Genomic DNA, 19,808 nt, shown 5'->3' with positions numbered 1-19,808 from the left:
CAGGTTCTTTGTCAAATATTTGAGCAGTTTTACTTAACCAAAATACAACAAAATCCCCGTGCAAGTACCCCTTTACATGTAAGAGATGATTTCAGTATTTAGTTGCATGGATGACTCGTTTACGGTGGTTTTAAGAATGGGCGAGTTGAGGTCTTGGATAAATTAAAGAAACGTTTCGGGATGAAAATAAGACGCGTCCCTCGGCAAGTCTCACCGATTTCTGCTCCGCTTTGGTGACAAAGATTCCCAGACATCCACAGACTCCAGTACCTGCAGAAAGATAGTAGTTATTATTAATTATGACATTATTAACGACCCAACTAGGTACAAACTGCAGAATAATTAACAAATTGGCGGTAGGTTCTATGGTCTATACTCTTATAGATTGCTTCTGCTTTGGGTGCAATTAAGCGAATAAGACATCTTATACCTTTTAACATATTAATTAATGTATAAGACGCCCTAAGTCACCACATTTTAATTACTGTAGTGTTGTTTGGGGCAACTGTGGCAGTGGTCTCTATGAAAAGCTTCAGAAGCTCCAAAATCGTGCAGCCCGTATTTTAATGTGTGCCAATTATGACTCTAACATCGATGAATTGTTCTGGGCACTGGGTTGGCGTAAACTAAAATACCAAAGATTGGAATCAGCTGCTATTATGATGTACAAATCTTTCTCGAAACGACGTTACATCATATCGATTAAGGAATACTGAAAATAAATTGGCTCTTCCGCAGCCCCGCACCAATTATTTAAAGCAGAGTTTCTCTTATAGTGGAGCCGGGTTGTGGAACAGCCTATCTAGTGACCTTCGTGCAGCAACATCTTTATATGATTTTAAATTTAATCTACGTCACCACAGTTTTGAATAAGTTTTAACACGGCATCCTCGTAAAGCAGCTTTTAGTATGTGGTTAACAGTAGCTTAGGTTAGTTAGTTTAGTTAGGTATGATTTTGGTTATCTTTTATCTTTTATCTCTGAATGTACATCTAATATTTGCTGAAGGATTTACCGTGTCTAAATAAAGTTACCATACCATTCTAAAATCAAGTGGAACGGCGAGTGGTTTCACCGCCGAGTTTTGAACATTTTAAGGCATAATTTTATTTTGTATGAGAGTTTTAATCAAAGAAAACTTCCCTCGATTTGTTTTTCTTGTTGGTTTGCTTTTCACAACATAAAGATGGAAAAAATACGAACGGAATTGGCCCTACTTTCCCTCCAGAAAGCGCACGCGCTAGATCTCAATAAGAGTACAGACAATAAAAATGACGTCAGGATAATCTGACGTCATTTTTATTGTCTGTACTCTTATAAACGATCACTACCAGCCAATCAGCGCGCGAGAATTTTGACAGTTATTGTAAAACCAGTCTTGACGTTTTCCACCTTTGATACTCACGCTGAAAACGCGTTTGTACTCTTATAGACAGGATGTAACTTACCAAAAGAGGGAAAATGCGCAAAAAGACACGAGTTTCATTTCATGATGAAAATGTCCATAAATACATAAAAGCAAGGGAGAAGGAGAAAAGTTTTATTGTTTTGAGATGATCGAACTGTAAAATTAATTCTTAATACTACAACAGTAGAGCCAATAGACGAGAGTAGAATATTTTTAACTTATTAAAAATTAAACACAGATGTGAGCCAAACATAAATTTTACCTTGTTTGCGAATACATTTCACACGACAGTTTTTCGAAGAATCATTGAATTTAGACAAAAAGAAAGGGTTGAAAACAGAAATCTTATTCTTGAAAGATACACGCTGCCGTAGATCGTAATGTTTTCCCAGTGGCCTAAACCTTTCAATAAACCGTTTACATCAAAGCTCCCTTAAAGCTCCTTTCATCCCAGACAACTCGATACAAAAACGCACCACTGTTTAAAGTCAAATTTTACCTGTGCCAGAGTTACTTTAGTAAATTTTTTCTGCAGTTGTTTTGCACGTTTCTTTGCTTTCGGTCCCGGCTTGAGAGGAAGGTCCATGCTAGGTGTCTTGATATTAGCACTGGCGGTCATCAAGATTTCCCTGAAATATAAACACAAAAATGAGCGCTCTAGCTCCTAGGGATGGCTCGACGCAAACACGTTTTCTTTGGCCAGTTTCTTTTAACAATTTAAACTACGTTGTTCGTGTGTAAACGATGAACATTTTTGCATGCCGGTGAGTTATCCTTAACAAGTAATTACATGCATAGGTAGTTTTGTAAACGACCAACAAGTTTCTACAAGATGTTCTCCTTGATGACTTCTGACAGTGTTCGACAAGTTTTCCTTGAAATATTTTTCAATTGTACCGGGAAGTTTTGCAACTCTATATTCACAAGTTTTCCTCGGTAAACAGAGGTCTTGCCAGTTTCGAACAAGGAGTATTATTAAGGTAGGTTTCTCAACTTTTGTCGCAAACTTTTCAACGAAAACTTACTAATGTGTAAAAAGCCTAAAATAATTACTGCCCTTAATATTTTTAGATAATACGTCGACACTCCAACTTTTGGGAATGACTGTAAGAATGTCCAATTCGATCAAGTGCAAAACTTGCAGTAAAAATGTAAATTACATTATTGCACGTTCGGTTCTTCACAGTACTTTCTAGAAGTAAAGAGGTGGTCGTGAAGGGTTTCAATAAAGGCTAGTTGGTTAACACCCGATGCGCTGTCAATGGAGTCCCAGAGGATGTCTGTCAAATTAAAGTCACCCGAAATTACCATATTGCCAAACTGGTCACAAATTTTATGCGCAAAATTATCGAATACATCCAACTTGGGTCTTCATTGGGTGGCCCATAGCAAAAACAATAAAATTCTTTGACCAGTAAGTGTAGTAATTTCGGCAAAAATGATCTCAAGCTGTTGCAGCTCGGCTTCCGATTCAGGTTTAAATTCTTCGACAGCTTTGAAGGAGGCTGTTTTGATTGCGATAAGAACTCCACCACCACCTCGATCAGACCGATCTCTCCTAAATGTCGTAAAGCCAGAATGCAATATTTCAGAGTTGCTGATATTTTGGTTCAACCATGTCTCATTGACGCATATAACGTCAGAGTTTTCGACGTACACCAGGTCCTGGAAGCGATGGAGGTTACACACGGATTGCCAGTTTGTTGTGCTGTTTTTGTGATAACTTTTTAAGCTTCTGGCTTTCATCACGAACCAATTGATCTTACCAGCAGTCAAAGCATAAACCGATCCAGGGTTAGGATTGATGTCACAAGACAACAAGACGCGAATGGTAGCACCTGAGTTGTTGTAGTAACAAACGTGGCACCTTTTTATTACATGGCACGGTAATAAGTGTTGACTTATTAGCCAAAAACAGAAAAATAGCAACGGCTTTCACAGAGTTCTTCGAGTGACGACCTGATTCCCTTAACAATGTCAACAATCCACCGAAAGGAGCAATCGTTTTCAGGAAAACAGCAATAAAAATTGTAAGAATGAATTAAGGTAAAAGGAGTCCAAGACTAGTGGTACCTCCAAGACTACAGGTCGTTTGACCATGAGTCATCCTTCTGTCATTATATCGTTTTAGCCCGTGCGCATGCTCAAACCTCAACACGTACCACATGGAAGACAAAATGACTACATTGTCATATATATACATGGCTGAATCTCTGTATAAGTCAGTAAGGTGGAACTGAGGTGCCTACGAAAGGGATCTGTCACATATGGTCTAGGGGCCGACTTTTCTCTCCCTCACTGTCTTGTCGGGGACAAGGTATCGGAAGGCATCGCGGAACCATCTCCAGCTGGCATAAGCGAACCGCGGGCCGAAATCTCGTGGTGCATCGTCATGGTACAACGCTCCGGCAAAGTGTCCAGAGGTACCGCTGTCGGCTGTATTTTTGTCTCTTTTTCAGCCATTTTGATATTAAGGCTGGCAAGTCGCCCGAAGACATCGTAGGGAAAGAAGCGTTTCATTCATGTCCCTCGTCACGTCCTCGTCAAATTGTCGACGAGTATTGTATACAATTCATAGCCTTTAAGCCAATTCTGTACATTAAACATGTTCACTTGAAAATATAACATCGATAAATTTATTTACGCGCAGTGGGGATTGAAACCCTTAGGTGTCCAAGATCAAGGGCCTGTTTCGCAAAAATTAAATTCAACTGATTTCAAACACTCTCAGAGGAAATTCTTTGTGAATACATTTGTAACTATACTCGTCGCCTACGCAGCCGTTCTTAGTGTCGTCACGCAACGCCCCTCCGAGCGTTGCGTGACGAAAACAAGAGGACTATAACAGTTACTTTACCTGAGTCTTGGAATTCCTAGTGTGACATTCATCTCACCCCGGCCAGCAAAGTGAAAAGTATTCAGTGTCATCTGAGTAGAGGGCTCACCAATGGACTAAAGAACAGAACAAATAGATTACTCGAAAGAAGTCATTTTAAAACAGAGATGTCTTCAATGTTTCGTCAAGGATTGCAGGGCAAGAGCCAGTTTGAAATTAGTGAGGTTTATTTTATGCAAAGCCATGCACACGAATTTCTGCAAAACAAAACATCAGCCAAAGGTAACAGGACTAGAGAACGGGAGTGAGATTGCGTGTGATAAACAATTCTCAAATCATTAATAATATAATAATTTATAAAGAGAAAACAAACGAAATCACTACCATGATAGAGGTTTGGAAAAGTGATCTTAACTATCATAAAATTTGGTGAACTTTTGTTTTGAATTTCTCCAAGAATTATTTATGGTTTGAGAAACTATATCAAACACTCGAAAGAGTTTCATCTGATAATCTCCAAATACTTCTAAGTTGGTTTAAAAAACTCACCTGCGCCTCGTTTTTCCAATCCACATTCTCAAACTCATTAATAATTCATGCAGTCAAAAGCCAATAAATGACCTCCATTTCGGTCAGGTGGATGAATCTTGATACCCCAATGAAACACCAGATGAAACACCACCAGGTTTTCATCTGAGATGAAACATGTTTTTCATCTGAGATCAAACATTTGCATTTTAATGAGATTAATTTCTTATTGTTTCATTTGAGAAGACATGTCAAAAACTCGGGCTTCGTGCTTTATCACGGGTTCCAAATACCTCGAAACAGATGAAAGCACTCGGCCTGCGGCCTCGTGCTTTCATCTGTTTCTCGGTATTTGGAACCCGTGATAAAGCACTCGCCCTCGTTTTTGACATATTACGTCTCAGTGTTTGGATATCTGATGAAACTTGATATATTACTTCCAAAATGTTAACATGTGCATTTGCAGAGCAGGACTTTAGCCAAAAAAGTGTCCAGGCACCCTTTGGACGCCCACATTTTGGAAAAAATTATCAAATTTACTCAATATTAAAAGACAAAATTTTGAATTTGAACTCGCTCTATGCCCCTAACACCCTATACATATTGAGTTACAGTGTACTTACCTGAGCAGCTAGCAAGCCAACGGCTTCCCCTGGTTCTGCCAGTGCACGAAACGCTTTCAAGTTCATGAGGTTCTTAAACTTGTGGGCTGGTAATTTACCACTGAAAAAACAATAACTACATTTGTAGCTAGTTACGGTACTTTGACAGACGGAAGAATTTCACACTTATTTATGTAGACAACTTAAGCCGCCACGACAAAAAAAAAATGTTTTATAAGCAGAGTTGATATCAGATATCAATCAGACAAAGCCAATCATTAGCTAGTTTTAAAAGAGTGTTAAGAAATGTAAATAGTCTTTAGTCTAATTTTTATATATTCATATATTAGTCTTTATTTTTCTTTTTTTTTTGTTCTTTTCAATTTTCGAGGACTCTTTTGTAAATCACTTTTAGTGAAATTGATTTCCTCAATAAAGATTATTATTATTATTATTATTACTATTATTATTATTATTATTGTTGTTATTATTATTATTGTTATTATTATTATTATTATTATTATTATTATTATTATTATTATTATTATTATTATTATTATTATTATTATTATAAGGTTATTAGGCCACCTTAAAGAGATTCGAATACTGATGTTTCGAGCGTTAGCTCTTCCTGGATTCGTTCTGACAAAGGGCTAACGCTCAAAACGTGTTAAATGGAATATCTTTACGGCGGTCAATTTTCCTTATCAACTCTGGTGATAAAACCAAACATTCGTTTCCAATCCTCACCGACGCAGCACCACAGTTTCTTTAGAAAATAACCCCCTTGTTCATTTGCGAAAAGAAAAGTCTGAAAAACGAAATTCAGGCTTGGACAAAATTCGAACTGGGAGCTGGTGATTTGTTAGTTCAGAATACACATGTGCCTATGCAAGATGAAGGCACTGAAAGCGAAATAAATGTACGCGATCTGTGGGTGAAGTTCCAGTTACACTTAAGCAGTTCACAAAATTAATATGATATTTCATATATTCTTCTCTTTTGGCTCTTCAGTTTTTACTAAGCTTCTTACCTCTCTTCGTATTCCTCATCAGTCAAGCATTTGTCAGGATTGAGTTGTGTGTACTTCATCACTGACTCACTGAACTTCTCGGAAACTGCTCCAAAATGTCTGTCTGCTTGAAGCTTAGACAGAACAGGATCAGGGCAACCTGTGGCTTTCTTGGTATACCTGTGCAATACAATGTTGATATCTCAACTTCCTTACAGTTTTGTCAGGGAGGTAGTCACATGGAGACAAATCTGGCAAAAGCCAAATACAGCGCACAGCTGGCAGAGTATCAACGGCAAAAATAATAAAAATTACTTCATGTAAGCCACATAAAAACGATGTGAGAATACCTATACAAAGTCCAGCTTGCCGTGATGGTTAAAGAAAATTTTTTAACTAGTAATACCGGTAATCAAAGATTACGGAGTGCAACAACAACAACAACTACAGCAAAAGCGTTTCTTTAGACACCATAAAATATGATAAGTTCGATGATCTCGATCCCAGGTTCTCTCTCCTTTGCCGCGTTGGTGATGATGTCATCCGCCCCTGCGAAATCTGTGGGGGATACCAGACACGCGTCCCAAGATCCATTCATTCAATCAACGTTGTCCCATTCAATCTCTACTCCAATCTGTATTAGGAGTACGTTCTTTCTACGTCGAACGCAATAACAGTTCTATCGTTTTTTTTTTTTTAGAGAATCTGTATCTGAATATTATTATTGTATCTGAATATTTAATATTCAGATACAATAAAAAAAAGGTTTTAACCTACAGCTAACAGCTCAGAAGTACTATACAAGTACAGATTAAGTAATCACAGAACAATATTCTGGGGGCAATCATTACATCATCACTGCTGTTAGCTACTGCAAGGAAATCTAAGGAGGTGATTATCATCACATACATATTGTTAAAATTATAGAGAGTACAAACCGCTCACGAACATCCAAGGGTGCTTTGCTCCATTTTTTGAAGAGCTTTAGGTCGGCCTGAAAAAGGTGCAGTAAATGTATATTACAATAATACTAACAACTGTACTGTAACTACTCTCTTATAACAAATATTTGAACAAAATATGTTTAATCTATGGTACAGTCTTCAACCCTACAGGTAGAGGCCAGCGAACGTGAAAGACAAACTGCTGGATTTCAACCCTTAGGTGTCCAAGATCAAGGGCCTGTTTCACAGGAAATTCCTCCACGAATCTGGAGAGATTTTCGGAAAACTGTCAGGGAAACATGAAACAATTACGGCACAGCAGGGTATTAGCAACGACGAAGGCGACGGCATCGAAAACGTACATATTAAAATGGATATCATGTTTTTTTCAACCGTCGTTTCACATCCTAGTCGTGCAGTGATGGCAACAAAATGTACCAAAAAGTGTAATGCGCGTGCAGAGTTGCTGTTTCGGTTATTAAGCCTATTGCTTCGTTGACGTTCTTGTTGTCATCGCTGTCGTCGTTGCTAAAGCTCCCTATAGTAATGTGAACACAATAAAAATTTATTATTATTATTATTATTATTATTATTATTATTATTATTATTATTATTACAAACTGTTTTTGACCTTTGTACGTCCAAATGCTTGTGGACTGTCAACTGTTCTCTGATCTCTCGTATCTTTAGAGTTTTCTTCAGCATAAAAGAGGAACGGTGAAGTTCTTCTATGTAGATCGTCTTCGTGCTTTTTCTTCCATTTGGTGATCTGCAAACAAGCAAAAAATACACAGTCAATGAGTTATTCAGAGGGGGATGGTGTGTGGTGCTTATCAAGGCTTTTCAGTATAACTGAGAGTATATAAAGATACCTTTTTCTCAAGCTTTGCTGCTTTGTCTGACTCAAGATGTGGAAGAAGTTCTTTTGGATTAAGTTGCTGTACGAAAACCTGTGTAAGTCAGAAAGTAAGGTAATTATATTACCCAGCAAGTCAGAATCACAACTCCTGGTTTAATTATTTAATCCAAGTATTAACATGTTCATGCAGTTACAAATAGACTCAGATGTGATGTGTACTGAGTGAAATATATGAATTTAAATTTCCAGCCTTTATTAATCAACTGACATTAAATGAATGGTACAGCCCACAGATCTAAAACCAAAGTCTTTGTTTTTAAGAAAAAGGATGTCAAACATATTTGATTTTAAAATAAACAGTTTTGATTGTACTGCGATCATCGCCAGTTGCGAGTAAAAGTAAAAAGTAAAGTAAATTTGTTTACACACGGTTAGATTTAAAGTTAGAAGCTTGTGGGGCCGTGTAATCAAACAAATATTATAAACAGAACAGAATCCCAACTGGCAGGGAGGCTTACCAGTTGGCTATTTACAAAGTGTGGCCGAGGATTTGAACAGGGGACTACCATGAAACAAATCCAGCTAGTGATCAGAGAGGGGACTGGAACCTGGGGCCTCCAGATTACGAGTCCGTGTCTCTAACCACTCGACCACGTCATATCTGTAAAGTTAGTCTGCTGTAACTTTACTTGTAACTGCGGTGATTGTAGTACCATCGAAACACGTCTTATTTTAAAATCAAATGTGGTCTGCTTCTTTAAAGTCTTTGTTATAACCAAACTGAATCTGTTAATGAACAGGGCCCAGTTGTTCAAATCCCGATTAAGCTAATCCTGGGTTAACGTGAACTTTGATTCAAGTATATTTACTAATCCATAAGGATTCGTCCAAAAGATTTTTGTCCCTCAGTTTTGCCTTAGACTTTTCTTTACCATTAGATTAAAATGAGCCTTTAAAATAATGTTTAATGAGCGAGATGAAACCCTCAGCTAACTTGTAATCGTGCATAAGCGTTAATCGGCTTTTGAACAACCGGGCCCAGAAGTTCGTGCCACAAACCTTGAAATTGCCTGCCATGAAAGGAAACTGCTTCTCAGACAGGAAAGAAGTCTTCATGACATCCAAGCCATCTTCACCATAGTAAAACTGCACTACAGAGCTATCACTATCTCGAACAGTCAGGTCATAATTGACTTGCAGACCTTCCAGATGTTTAATAAGGCAGCGCTGAAGGTAACCACTGCGACTTGTTTTTACTGCAGTGTCAACAAGGCCCTGAATGAAAAAAATTCAACTTTCAATTCAATTCAACCCTTTGATTAAACACTTTATCCATGAGTATCGATTTTCCCACCTGAAGCTGAACCACAATAATAAAGATTTCCACCTGCTGGAACTAAGAAAACGATACACCCTAGAATTATTTCTGCACCGTTTATTGTGTTGAGAAAGAAAACCAATACGACATAAGATCCGGATAAACTGCAAGCATTTTGGTATCATTTTCAGGCAATTAAGTTCAAGCCTGCCTCTCACACATACTGTACATTTTGATTGGAAAATTTAGAGTTGTAATTTAGAGTTGTAGTAAGGTATAACTTTATTTAATCACGGAGAATCATCAGTTGAGCTAAAAGTTAAAACTAAATATCACTACAACTGTTCTACATGATTACGGTTTTACCGTGTGGGAATTCGATATGTCAGATACCTTCTTGAGAAGTCGTGTAAAGTTCCCAATAGAGCCAGCGTTTTTTAAGTCTTGGGGCAAGTTATTCCACAGACAAGCCTCGCTATAGCAAAAGTTTCGTTTCAGGTAATTTGTATTTGGTTTGGGCAAAGAGAGTTTCCCTTCAAGACTTCTCAAGTTATAATCACCAGCATAGCGTCGAGTGAAAAGACATTAAAAATATTCCGTCCGAGGCAAGTGCAGTTCCAGAAAATATCCATACTCCCCATGGAAGGTTTTTTTATTTTGCACCCATACCTTCCCAGGAAATACCAGTTTAGTTTCGTGCTTTGCTCTAAAATTTTGACTTCCCTTGCCCCAGGGATTTCCGATGACCTTCCATGGGGTGAGTATGGATATTTTTCTCGAACTGTACCATCATTAAGGATAAAAATTAGCGAAGAAAAAACAATGTTCCGAAGTCGCCATGACATCATTTTCAAGTGACAAATTAAATATTCAAAACAAACGGATATATTAAGTCCGTTTTGAATTTTAATTTGTCACTTGAAAATTAAAGATGTCAGGACGACATTGAAATGTTGTGTTTTCTTCACTAATTTTTATCCTTTTAAAACTGTGTATCTAAATCTAATCTAATCCAAATGTAGAACAATTATTTTTTTATTATTTTGTACAGTAAGCATCTCTGTAGAGCATGCATCAATTTATCAATTTTGTACCTCTCTACCCGCCATACAGTGAAAGAAATATTCTTGAGGCCTTATCCCAGTCAAGAACCTTCCATCAACAAATCCTCCAGCCCTGGGGCTAGTATCATATGGCAGGAATGACGGCAGAGATCTGCCGCTAAGCATAAGCGGGGGCCGACGCCCCTCCAGTTCAATCTGCCCCAGTAGACATGAGATCTGCATACAGTTCACAGACGATCCCTTAGCGCCAGATTGCACCATCAACTGAAGGTTGTTGTCAGGAAATCTTTTGAGGAGGCCAAATGGAATGCATGCTTTGTTAATGAGGTCTTGATAGTGATCTGTTTTCTTCTTCATGCTCAAGTCAAGCTGCTTCATGTCACTGCCGTCTTTACTGTGGTGAATTTCCTGTAGTTTCTGCTCCAGTACCGATCTGAAACCAAAGTTTTGCACATAATAATCCTTAAAGCCTCTGCATCAAAATACATTCTCCTCACTTTCCTCAACACATTTCTTTTACTGCATTCAGCATGTCAGTCCTACCGGCCCTGGGGGCCGTTTCTTTAAGTCCTGGTAACTTACTGGACCTGAAAAGTCCTTGTGGTGATAAACGTCTCTCAGCAGAAGTCAATTTTTAATAAGCTTCGTAACGCTAAATTTTAAAATCTTTATAATTCTGTGAAAACATTGACCACCTGTAATCGGCGAAAAAGCATTTAAAAATTTAGTTATTGGGCCCGGTAAGTTATCAGGAATTTCGAGGAATGGACCCCTGGTCAATTTCAGTCGAAAAGAATGGTCGTGGGGATGGGAGCAGGCCCCTGGCTCCTCCCCTAGACCTGCCACTGTTACAGTAACAGCAAGGTGTTATCATGGGCAATCTCTAACCTTTGGTGCTTCCTTCAAAGGTTTTTCTGAACACAACACAATATCTACTTTCATTCACAAATAAAATGCATGTTTTACCTCTCACAGTCATCTGGAAGACCAACAGCTTCAATGGCAGCTTCGTCGCCAGCTGTTCTCCCCTTCTTTATGTACTTGTGCCTTTTCTTGTCTGCCTTCTCCTTCACCAGGACGTCCTCAACACCAAGAGTGAAGCCATGGAATTGCAGGAATGTGGTGAACACTCTGGCTAATGAGGTAAGAAGGTCACCAGCCATTGCTCCACCGTACAACTGAAAGGAAACATTAATCTGATATTGAATGATTTGAACTCAGGAGTCTTTACTGTTTGTGAATTGCATGGAGGTGCATACAGAAGTAATGTTGAATATGAATAATTATAATATGAAGCATATATTTTTCAGGCTTTCTTTTGAAGTTGTGTAAATAACTGTGTGAGTCTTTCTTCTATTTTTAAAATAGAAGTGATCAATGCTGTTGAACACCAGACCTTGAATCCAAATTGCCATGCTTCAAACCTTCATGTAGCTGGATATAATTGCATTTGATGTACATGTAGAAAGAACGCACTCCTTATACAGATTGGATTTGAGATTGTATGGGACAGCAAATGGATGAATGGATCTTGGGACACATATCTGGCATCCCCACGCAGATTTTGCAGGGGCTGATGACATCATCACCAACTTGGCAAAGCAGAGAGAGCCTGGTGACATTGAATGCACTTGCTAATCTTTGATTATTACTAGTTAAATATATAGTTATTTTGTATACCTCATTGCAACAGTGCACCAATCCAAATGGAGTGGGTCCATAATGTGCTTTGTCTAACACACCACACAATAGCTCACCTTGACGGATTACAACCTATATAGTACAGTACAAGACAGTAAAATAATAAAAATAAATAATTTGCTGTTTAGTTAGAAATTATTTAAGGGTAAAACAGATTTTGGTTCTATTAATAATAAATTTACCAACCTCAGCCTCAGACATGTTATCACCCTTTAGCAAAGGAATTCCAAGAAACGACTGTTTTGGTTTGCCAGTGATCCAGTTCTTCAGAAAAGACAAACAAACGGTGAAACAAATCACAAAAAAATGTATTACAGTGTAATTATGTCATGTAAAAACCAGGACCAAAATACATTAAGCATCTTAAGGACGGTGAGTACTATTGTTACTGCACATAGATTCTGCACATCTCAAGATACCCGGGTTTCCGACGGGTAGTGCTCACTAATACAGGGATATTTTGGCGCAGTTTAAAACTATGTGGAGAAAACAGAACATAGCAAGTGCTCTTGGTACCCCAAAAGAAAATTGGGGGTAACCATGCATTTTTCAGAGATAATTAAGCTTCAATTTAGGAAAAACTGTGCGACATTGCTTTATATTTTAGGGTTTTTTAGAAATATTGTTGCTTAATTATCTCTGATAAATGCGTGGTTCCCCCCAATTTTCTTTTTAGATTTCAATAGCCCTTGCTAAGATCTTTTATCCCGCATAGTCATAACCCCACAAAAATACTTCAATCAGTATTAGTAGGCACCGTCCTTAAGGTAAGTGGGATTTCTCCCACACAGTCATTCCCTGGATAAGTGAGAACTACATACAAACAATGACTTCTTACCTTTCCCGCTATTTTTGCTTTGCCTTGCATGCTCAGGAGCTTAGCTTCTGGAGGAATAAGGTTAATCAACACAGTGGACACAACCTGTAAAGTAATACATGTACCATTTTCAAAATATTTATTGGCAATCAGTACCATCAAATTGGTGCTTGTGTTTGTGAATAAGACCATTCCACAGGAGAGAGAGTGAATTATGAGTGCACTGACCACTTAGCAGTCATCCACTCCATGCACTAACCTGCTTTCCTGACCAAAGCTGACAAGGTCTAACAATGCATGGCTTCAACAACTTGATCTTGGTGCTCTTAAAGCTCAGAGCACTGTAGACAAGCTGCTGGTAGTCTGATCTGCATAGATAAAATAAACACTGAGATTTATCAGCCTGTCATACAAGTCAACTAATTTTACGCAACTGGTCAAGACAAGTACACTTCACAGTCAACATTAATTCAAAGAAAATAACACAATAATTCAATACACGCTACAATTGGACCTTGTCCATTAAAGGAGAGCAATAGCAGTAGGTTGCAGTAGTGAATAGTCACAATGCTGTGATCCAGTTACATCTCGTGGTAAACAAAAAAGAAAATAATAATTTATGGATCATAATAATAAAAATAAAAGATAGGATAGTTGATTTGTTCACCTGTTGAACATACGTCCCCTGATTGTCATCCTCACACCTGCTACCATGTGATCCTGGATGAGTCCACTGAGTGGGGTGCCATCCTTTGGTACCAAGTACTGGTAATTTGTGCTGGCTGAGACAAAGAAATTCACAGAAAAATATATTTTGGAGTCTGGCACTGTACAGGTTATACATGAGTGCAGTTCACTTGTCATTTTGAATATTCATTGGCATCACCAAACTTTTATGTAAGATACATGCAGTACCATGCAAATTCTCTGAAGTGAAGTCTTAACTTATAAATGAACAGTCTACACCGTGGGAAGGGATCAGTCAATTTTAACAAGGTCATTAAATTTCAGGTCATATCCAGTTATTTACAGAGTCAAGCAACTTAATTCAGGACTTGGCTCTCCAATCTCACGCACAACTTACAATCATTGAGCCATTGAAACGACATTTGATGACACTTAGAAGCATTTATTGATAATGAGATAGATAGATAGATAGTTTATTCACCTTAAAAACTTGCAGCCAAGAGCTGAATTGCGATAAAGTTTACAAATGCAAAATTACATAAATAATAAATAATAAGTTAATAAATAAATAATAAATTAAAGATAATAAGATAAATAATAAAGATAGAATAACAAATAATAAAGATAAATAATAAATTAAAGACTTAACATCATGTTCAGACTAAACCACAGACCAAAATTTAAACCAAGTCATTTAAGGCATAATTTCCACTGTTTACAAATCAACGAAAACCAAGTGAAAACCCGAAAAACCATGCAGTCACATCCAAGTATGACAACATAAACTACATCACGTATGATTCAATGAAAAGTGCTCTATCATTAACACATCAAGACCAAGTAGGCCGCTACGGGGGCGCAGTACTGTTGGTCGCTGCCTTCTACCTTTTGACTATTAGCCAATTTATGAATCTTTATTACCTAGGTTGTATGCTTCAGCTCTGGCAAGCTCATTCTGAGGAAAGTGAGCATTCATCTCATCACCATCAAAGTCAGCATTGTATGACTTGCAGTTAGCATAGTGAAGGCGAATGGTTTTCTCTCCTGGAAGAATACGAGCCTGGAAACAACACCAAACAAACCTATATATTAGGTTAATGTATTGGCAAACTAAATTTAGAAACTTCGTAAGGCAGTGAGTTGAATTAAGTTGTGTTGAAAGGAAACAACTGTGGCAAGAAACCTTGCAGGGAAAGGGAGTTGGGATTGGTTAAAAGTCAGAGTTACTACATAAGCTACAGGTGGCCCATACTACAGGGCCCGGTTGTTCGAAAGCCGATTAAGACTACTCCACAATTAAAAAATAACTGAGGACATCAGCTTGCTCGATAAAGATGTTTTTGAAAGCTAATTTTAAGCTAATGATAAAGACAAGTAGACAAGTCTACATGGTCATCAAAACTGAGGGGCAAAAATCTTTTGTGAAAATCTTTATTGATTGGAAATTAAACTCAAATCAAAATTCACGCTAACCCAGGATTAGCTTAATCGGGCTTTGAACAACTAGTGGACCCTGGACCTTAACCCTGTCATTGTAACATGAAGCAACTGCAGTGTAGGAGTATTGCTACTCCCCCTGGATGAGATGCTAGCCCATTTCAGGGTCACCACGTTACATAAAAATTCTAGCAAAAGAAATTCTAACAAAAGAAATAATTACAGTGAGGTTCAGAAGTGAAAAATATTTTTAAAAAAATTGTTTTCTTTTTATATTCCCCCAAGCCTCGTAGCCAAGCTAGAATTTTAATAATATTATATTGGAAGTAGTCTTTTCAATGCACCTGGACCCAGTTGTTCAAAGAGCAAATAACTTTTTTTAACTAGCAAGTAAGGCTGAGTTGTCAGCAAATCAACTGTAAGTTACCAGAAGAGTTTGCAGTAAGTCTATGACTTGCGTACCTTGTGAGCCATCATGCTTGGCCTATGAAGAGTTGGTTGTCTGTTTAATAACAACACATCACCATTCTGAAGGTGACGATAGACCTGTTCAATAAACAAAACAGTTTAATAAAAATAATGTTATTTTAAGTTGGATCTGTGTGAGTGCTATTGATGGCACAAGAAAGACCAGCTGGCTGTTTATATTGTGGATGAGGAGTACTACAAAAAAGTCACGTGGTTCAATCAAATTTAGCTCAGCTCTAACATTATATAACAACTCCAACTGAAGGGGTGCCTGGGAAAAAGCCCTAAGCAACTTCTGATAAATTGCTAGATTCTCCTGCCAAATTGCCTTGTATTTGCTTGTGAAACAAAAGCTAAGGAGAATTACACCTTACATCAAAAGTCACTTAGAGCCTTCAATTCCACGCACCCCTTCAATTGGTGGTCAAAGTGAGATTTGGACCTCCAATCCCAGTGCCAAGCCCCTCATTCATTTTGGCTCCAAAATTTCTACAGGTTATCATTAAGCTTTCCTGGCCCCCCTTTGCATAAACTGTATTAAAAATTTAATCCTATCTACTTAGAACGCAAGGATCACAGGATTGTTTGGTTAGTCATTTGCTTAAAGTGAAACTATGTTGAACAAGACAATACATAACATTCTCAAACTCATTAATAATTCATCAAGAGAAAACAAAGAAAATCATTACCGTGACCGTGGTTTGGATATGTGATCTTAATTACCATAAAATTTTGCCAACTTTAGCCTTGAATTTCTCCAAGAATTATTGATCATTTGAGAAGCCATATCAAACACTTGAAAGTGTCTTTCATCGGATATCCAAACACCTCGAAGTCGTTTAAAAAAACTCGGCTGCGCCTCGTTTTTTCAACCTACTTCTCAGTGTTTGGATATCTGATGAAACACGCTTTCTCGTGTTTGATATATTACTTCTTTGACATGTATAAATTAGTCCTGAAACATTACAAGCACCAATTTAAAATAATTAGAGTCAATTCACGTCAAGCGTGACCAGTATTTCCGAGTCTCAGAATGAAATAGACATTCGAATTTCTTTTTGTAATGTCCGACATGTGAATGGATTGTTCAACATTTCTCTGGAAATCTTTCCAAAAAAGACTCATTAAAAGAAAAAAAAAGATTCAACATACTTGAATTACTTAATGCTGTAATGTAAAGAAAAATTCATAGCTTTACACCATCAATAAACTAGGGAAATTTCTATGGGAACTCTGAAATCTCATTGGCAATGTTCAAAACTGACCTGTAAATTTCAAAACTCTGTTCAAATTTCAAAAATATCGGCCATGCATGACGTGGATTGACTGTAATATTACATGTACAGTGTAAGTGGTGGTGTTTACCTTTTTACAAGGACTGACAACTTTCATGTCAGTGGATGGTGTGAGTAGACGTTTAGCAATAGCTTGCCTTTGGTTTGGATCAGTTTTACTGAGCAGAGTTCGTTTACCGTCTTCTTGCTCCACAAGAGTGGCACTGATGAATTAACAAATGAGATGATCCCTTAATTACTGATTCACTGACGCTGACTGACAGACCAACCAACCAAAACTAACATGCCACTCAATAAAGTCAATGGAAATTTAACCCACTGATGAATTGACAAATGAGATGATTACTTAATGACTGATTCACTGACAATGTTACAGCCATCAAGTTAGGTATTATCTAAGGTTAGATATTAGTGATGGATCATATTTCTGAACCTTTTGTTTGTATTTTAGTTTGACGTTATCAAACATCATTCAATTGGAATAAATCAAAACGGATTGTACGTTCGTTGATCAATGTGTTCGATATCAGTTCAACGACCCCCTAACCTTTGCGACGCTTAGAGTTTAGTCACAGACAATGACTGACTGACCGACCAACCAAAACTAACAAGCCACGAGTTCAATAAAGTCAATGGAAATTTAACCCACCCAGGATGCTGGAGAGGACCATTGATAACAGCCTGTCTCAGTTCCTTGACATTCCAGTGAGTTACAGGTTGAGGATATGTCAACTTTAATGCAAAAACCTTCAACAAAAACAGACATTACCAGTAAGTACACAGTCCTGTCAAAATGTTTTGTAGTTATAGTAGGTAACAAAATAATGTACAACAGGGACTGGAGCAAGATCCAACTGCTAAGTCCAAAACATAAGAGGTTTTTTGCAAAGTTAAATATGTGAACTAAGAAGTAAAAAATCACCATCTGCAGGAAGCAAAACCGCTGGCTCCCAGATGAGCACATTTTTTTTTTATTTAAACATATTTTATTGTTGAAGTTTGCCCTAAGAGAGAAAAAAAAACTCATCGAGAGGGCTCACTTCGAAATAACATTGAATTGAAAACTTCAGGTCTGAGAATGTACATGTATCTGATTCAATAAAAGTTTTAAAATAAAAGGTAAGTACATTAGTCCAGATGTAGGAATAATATTTAAAATGGTGTCTTGAATAAAACTCCAAGATGGTGGGTGACCAGAATATTTTGCAATTTACATCTACTCACACTAAAGATTTTGGAAGGACCCATATCTTGTTACATGTACACTGTAAGTAAGGAAAATTATTTCCAGTACTGATCTCTTACCTCTGGGATTCCAATCTCATTCACACTCAGATATGGATCAGGAGAAATAACAGATCTACAAGCATAATCTACTCTCTTCCCCATCATGTGCTTCCGAAACAAGCCTTCTTTCTTCTCAAGAAGCTGTAATTTAAAAATAAAATAAAATTGACGTCAAACACGTAATTAAAAGTAATAAGTCAAACATAACCAACTTCTACAACTTGTGGAGGGTAAAAGTATCCTGATTGACTTGTAAGGGGGCATAACTTTATTGAATTTTTAGTCAGAAGGTCATTGGAAATTTGTTTTCAACCCTCTACATTGTACATCAATCCTGTTATTACCAGGCACAGTATAGTCTAGAAACTGTCTTTGTCTAACAAGATGTTCAAAGCAGTACTAGCATACATGTACAAAACTAAAGGAAACTTTGGGGGGTACCCATGGATGGATGAGCAGATCTCATCTGAGGGGAAGTGAGGGAGGGGGTGGTCCAATGCTTCAAGTCACTGTATACAACTGAAATCAGAGTTTAGTGAAAGTGTCATTTCCGGTGGGCCAGCTGGATTGTTCAGTGAATGGAATTTGAAACGAGCTCCTAAATGCATGAATGAACCAAAATGTATCTGTGTTGTAGGTCAAAATGAATCCCAGGTTAAAACGATTTCAACCTAGTATAGGTTGATTTGTGTTTTCCTTTGTTTCAGATGGAAATAATTATTACCCAACCTTAACAAAGGAAAATACGAATCAACCTGGGTTGAAATCATTTTAACCTGGATCCATTTTAACCTACAACATCTGTGCACTGTGACTGTAGGTGATTTATACACAAGCACCACAGCATTACAAATCATGTACAGCTTACACTATACCTGTCTTATTCCTGGAAATTTGATGGTAGACATCTTATCAAGATCGCTGTCTATACAACAGTTGACATCTGTCTGTAATTTGAGCCAAGCATTATGAAGCCTTTCTGTTGGTGTTTTACCATGTACTGTGACAGGAGCATTTTTACCCTTGATGTGAAAAAAGAAAACATTATAAAATATGTAAATAACTAATTAAACAATAAACAGATTTCAGATTTCAGCTTTTTTTTTATTATGTACCATTTCAAGAGTTTACTACAAAAGGAAATTACAATACATCACAAAAGTAACATAAAGACAACACTTCATTACATAAACATGAAAAGTAAAATGTGCGCAGTGACCAAAGGAACTTAGGCTTTCAAGTTGGTCACTGCCACGTGCAGCTAACTGGCGTATAATGTGCAACAATGTGCAGTCAAAAATTCCAAGTATAGAGGAGAGGGAAGTGCATACATGTAGTTTACATACAAAACCCTTCTTCTTCTTTTCTGGTTGCGCATTAACTTGTCCATCAGCTTCTTCAGTTGTAGGTTTGTTCAAGTCCCTGAGACATTCCTTCACCAACACACAGTCCTTCATTATCTTGTTCAAATTTCCAGTCTGTGGATTCTCAAACTGCTTATCCCCAAGACTTGATATCTGCAAATTATCAATTGAAAATATAATT

At 37.5% G+C, this 19,808-nt stretch overlaps 1 protein-coding gene across 2 annotated transcripts in view; it reads right to left on the bottom strand.

The window, feature by feature from the left end:
- LOC146475364 (DNA-directed RNA polymerase I subunit RPA1-like) overlaps positions 1-19,808 on the bottom strand; it is a 43,325-nt gene that overhangs the window by 19,865 nt on the left and 3,652 nt on the right. For both annotated transcript variants that reach the window (XR_014865865.1, XM_085115761.1), the window contains exons 4-26: positions 19,610-19,780; positions 19,139-19,285; positions 18,282-18,404; positions 17,626-17,723; positions 17,047-17,179; positions 15,676-15,759; positions 14,698-14,836; positions 13,757-13,871; positions 13,349-13,457; positions 13,111-13,194; positions 12,459-12,536; positions 12,252-12,344; positions 11,538-11,749; positions 10,602-11,004; positions 9,249-9,464; positions 8,203-8,280; positions 7,962-8,099; positions 7,325-7,380; positions 6,408-6,566; positions 5,396-5,495; positions 4,266-4,360; positions 1,908-2,037; positions 215-270 (exon numbers count right to left, since the gene is read on the bottom strand). Coding sequence is in view for 1 of the 2 variants with exons in the window: in XM_085115761.1 (XP_084971887.1) it covers positions 215-270; positions 1,908-2,037; positions 4,266-4,360; positions 5,396-5,495; positions 6,408-6,566; positions 7,325-7,380; positions 7,962-8,099; positions 8,203-8,280; positions 9,249-9,464; positions 10,602-11,004; positions 11,538-11,749; positions 12,252-12,344; positions 12,459-12,536; positions 13,111-13,194; positions 13,349-13,457; positions 13,757-13,871; positions 14,698-14,836; positions 15,676-15,759; positions 17,047-17,179; positions 17,626-17,723; positions 18,282-18,404; positions 19,139-19,285; positions 19,610-19,780 (3,017 nt within the window). In the remaining variant the exon portion in view is untranslated. The remainder of the gene's footprint in view (positions 1-214; positions 271-1,907; positions 2,038-4,265; positions 4,361-5,395; positions 5,496-6,407; positions 6,567-7,324; positions 7,381-7,961; positions 8,100-8,202; positions 8,281-9,248; positions 9,465-10,601; positions 11,005-11,537; positions 11,750-12,251; positions 12,345-12,458; positions 12,537-13,110; positions 13,195-13,348; positions 13,458-13,756; positions 13,872-14,697; positions 14,837-15,675; positions 15,760-17,046; positions 17,180-17,625; positions 17,724-18,281; positions 18,405-19,138; positions 19,286-19,609; positions 19,781-19,808) is intronic.

The sequence above is a fragment of the Pavona decussata genome, unplaced genomic scaffold (genome assembly GCF_977016875.1).
Source record: "Pavona decussata unplaced genomic scaffold, jaPavDecu1.1 SCAFFOLD_84, whole genome shotgun sequence".
Lineage (NCBI taxonomy): Eukaryota > Metazoa > Cnidaria > Anthozoa > Scleractinia > Agariciidae > Pavona > Pavona decussata.
This window is presented reverse-complemented; position numbering and strand designations above follow the sequence as displayed.